At 40.5% G+C, this 3,825-nt stretch overlaps 1 protein-coding gene across 1 annotated transcript in view; it reads left to right on the top strand.

Moving 5' to 3' along the window:
* The first annotated feature begins 183 nt into the window (after positions 1–183).
* The window catches only part of LOC106456538 (B-cell receptor CD22-like), a 40,106-nt gene continuing 36,464 nt past the window's right edge, over positions 184–3,825 (top strand). Inside the window, exons 1-4 of the mRNA XM_013915942.1 lie at positions 184–368; positions 1,601–1,975; positions 2,055–2,330; positions 2,961–3,051. Of these exons, the coding sequence (XP_013771396.1) occupies positions 317–368; positions 1,601–1,975; positions 2,055–2,330; positions 2,961–3,051 (794 nt within the window). The 5' untranslated portion in view covers positions 184–316. The remainder of the gene's footprint in view (positions 369–1,600; positions 1,976–2,054; positions 2,331–2,960; positions 3,052–3,825) is intronic.

The raw sequence follows: 3,825 nt of genomic DNA, 5'->3' as shown, positions 1-3,825 counted from the left end.
CACAGGTTCAACAGTGGAAAGAAACACCTCTTACTGCTGCATGATGGGAGTTGCTTCACACTGTCACTGTTTCTGGAAATTACGTTAAAAACAGTGACAGCGTTTTGTAAGAAAGGAAGTTACTTTAACAGAGGGAGTTAGCAACTTTACAAAACAGAGTCAAAGAGAAAAGAGTTGCTGAAATAAAAGGAAGTTTGTCTGTCCCAATGTCACTTTCAGTCACAAACACCACCAGACAATTGCTTGTTAGCCATCTCTCTCGCTCCAGCAGAAGCAGCAGAAGGTTAAACTGAAGGACGTCAGCAGAGGACTGAGAATGGCAGTTTGCACTGAAAAGACTCTGTGGAGCTTCATGTTCCTCCTGACAGGTGAGACTGAAGTGATGCTTTCATTAGTTTTTAACCTCCAGAGAAAGCCGACACTGTCACAGGAACAGGAAAGAAGAAAGCAGAAGGGCGTCTGAGCAGATTTATTAGTGTAAAAGAATTTAAGACCTCATTGTTTTTCTCTTTTTGCTGAAATGATGACCCTGGCTGCACTGCTATGAAACATATTTGCTTTATAAAACCCAGTTTAAACTTACTGGGACAAATGCGACAAAGTAACTGCTGCCTGAGCCTAATAAGTGTTGTGTGACCCGGGTGTGTGTGGCAGCTGTCACTGAGTCTTACTTCACTCTGCAGGAATTCAGAAAACTCGCAGAAATGTTTACATTCAGTCACACTGGAGATACAGGTATGTACTAATAATAAAGTAACAAACGTACATTTTTAAAGTAATATCTATAAATGAATCTCAGTCAAAAGAGGTTGAAGAAAGTTTACTTTAACACAATATTACACAATATCATAAACTCTTCGTGGCACAATCCTAATGTAACACACGAATGATTAAAGCTTTCAGGTAAATGTAGCTGAGTAACTGCTACAATATTTCATTTTGCGATATAAGTACAGATAGACGTATAATTTCATTTCACAGGCTGTACATCCTCAACTCATCTGCTCGTATGTCAGGCCGGAGATGTGAGGGAGAACAAACACTGGTGTGTGAGGAAATCGATAGACAGAGAGAAAAACACTTTATTTCTTATACATGTTTTTTGTTGCTATACAATAATAAGTCCATGGTTTGAACATCCTTCGAGCTCAGCGCTCTCCATACTCGATAAACTACATGGCCTGATGTCCTCATGTAGGCCTTTCAGTGTCATAGCGACCACTAGATGGCACTATCAGTGGCCCGCTACCTTAACAATGAACCATGCAAAGAACATGTGAGCTTTATTCGATGGAGATTATGTATCAGAATTTTATGAGCAGGACCACGCCCCACTCCATCCTTGGAGGCCTTCCCCAAACCGCAGCTCAATTCATGTCCAAGCATCACCTTTACCTACTCAAACACTGTCAAACCTAAAATAAGGACGTGGGCCCAGCTAGTGAAATGATGGTTTGCATGTTTAATAGAGATACATGGTACGTGTTGTGTTCCTTGGAACACTTGCAGGATGTTACGGTGGGCTTCAGCATGTGTTATTGCATCAGTAGTTATGGTGTGAACATATACATATAATTACTTCTATACCATCTGTTTCCAGGTGCTGTGGGTCAAACTGTGATCTATCCTTTCACGTCTACCTGTGCTGTCAGAGGGTCCACTGTCACCCTCCCCTGCACCTTCACACCTCTGAAGTCTTTCAGTGATGGTCAGAGAGAAGTTCTTCTAAAGATCGTCAGAGTCCGCTGGTGTAAGAACCATTCGGTCTGTCAGGGCACCACTCCATCTGTGTATGACAGTGACTCAGCAAACATCGATCCTCGTTATCAATATCTGGGAGACAAGAAGACAAACTGCACTTTACAGATCAGAGATGTTCAGCAGAGAGACAACGCAAGCTTTCGCTTCAGGATGGAAGCTGATCATCCTAAAGGACATTTTACTAACCAGACAGGAGTGACTGTCACGGTTGTTGGTGAGAGAAAAATATCCTGACATTAATAAAAAAAACATAAATGAGCGTTCAATGAAACTAATGATCACTTTGATTTTAGATTCGTCTAAAATGAGAATAATCAGCTCCAGTGATGATAAAACGGTGAGCAGAGGTGAAACCGTCACACTGCTCTGTGCTTCAGTCTGCACTTTCCACCAACTGGAGGTCACGTGGTTCAAAGATGGCCACGCCCTCTCAGACACTGGCTCCTCTCTTGAGCTCGACAATGTGACTGCAGAGGATTCTGGGAACTACACCTGTGCTCTGAAGAGCATCATGGAGACTCTCTCTGAGCCGTACAGCCTGCAGGTGGAGGCGGAGGAACGACAGCCTGGTATCTTTTTCAGATATTACACAAACTGTAAATACACTGCAGGCGTTTCTCTAATGCACAGCAGAGGGGGCTGATGTCAGTCAGTAGAGCACTTTATAGAGCTGACAGATTCAAGCATACTTCCATTCGTTCATGGATATTCGGTGTAAAGTAGCCAGAGTGTGAAAGATAAAGGAGAAGTGAGCCTCTAAAAATGAGCTTCAGCTGCTGTTTAAAACAAACCACTAATTCAGCCGTTGTGATGAAGACTGTTTCAGAGGCGCCACAGCTGGAAGCCTGGTCACCTCTGGATATAAACGCAGAGTATTGAACAGTTAAAACGCAGAGAGCAACAAGGTCTCAGCAGGTCTGTTATGTGCGGAGGAGTCTGGCTTTGCAGGGATTTAAATGCAATTAAAATATTTAAAAACATTTTAATTTCCACAGTAAGCCGATGAAGGGAAACCAGACTGGCGTGTGAGGATTTCTAGATATCGTCATGATAAATTATATGGAAAACCACAAACAACGTAACCATAAATGATGCAAAAACAAATAAAAGTTTACAGTTTTTTGGAGAACAAGGGGATTTTTGTCTAGTCTGTTTCTTTATTTGTAAATTTCTTTATGAATTATTTTTGATTTTTACAGTTGATGGTAACCTGCCTCTGATAGTCGGCGTGGTGTCGGGTGTCCTGCTGGCTGTCATCGCATTCATACTCTTCATCTTCATCATCAGAAGGTACAAATCACACTTTATGTTTCTTCTACATTTAAAATTTTTAACATTTTGGTGGTTTTTAATGTGTAAAGAATCGTAAAGGACACACACACACACACACACACACACACACACACACACACACACAAACACACTGTAAATTATATTTTTGTTTTATTTTACGAGTGTTATTTTAATGATAATGATCCCAAAAAGTCACAGGAAACACAGACGTGTGTGACATGTTTTGTGTGCAGAAAGTTTTGAACATGAGTGGAAACATATCAGAACTATAAACATGAAGTATTGATTAATACTCGCCTGTATTTCTAAATAAGTCATTTCTCCAAATGTAAGTGGGAGAAGCAGCAGCGAGAACTGTCAACTCTGCGTTTATTTTTACACAAGCATTGCAGCTCTGAACTTCTCTAGGTTTTCCTACTTCTGAGTTATGATAGTAACGTATAAAATTAAAGATGTTTAAAGCACACTTTTACACAGAAATCATACAAATCGGTGCATCAACTTTCACCACAGTGCAGAAAAGATATTTTGGGTTCAAAATGTTCTAAACCTCGATCTGAGAAGATGAATTAAGTCTGTTCATTATTAAACTTTTGCATAATGAAAGAATCTGTTGTGCGTAACAGTCAAAAGAGAAGCAAGTATCCAAGAAAGAATTACATTAAATTATTGTTATGTGCTGATGACCACAACGGAGGAGAAGGGGAAGCGACGCTGGTCTCTGGCACATAATTGTGATACAATAAGACAAAATAATGTCGAGGCAGCAAG

Source organism: Pundamilia nyererei, unplaced genomic scaffold (assembly GCF_000239375.1).
Source record: "Pundamilia nyererei isolate P.nyererei 1_Seehausen unplaced genomic scaffold, PunNye1.0 scaffold00405, whole genome shotgun sequence".
Taxonomy (NCBI): Eukaryota; Metazoa; Chordata; class Actinopteri; order Cichliformes; family Cichlidae; genus Pundamilia; species Pundamilia nyererei.
The sequence above is the reverse complement of the archived record's forward strand: the minus strand, read 5'-3'. Positions and strand labels throughout refer to the sequence as shown.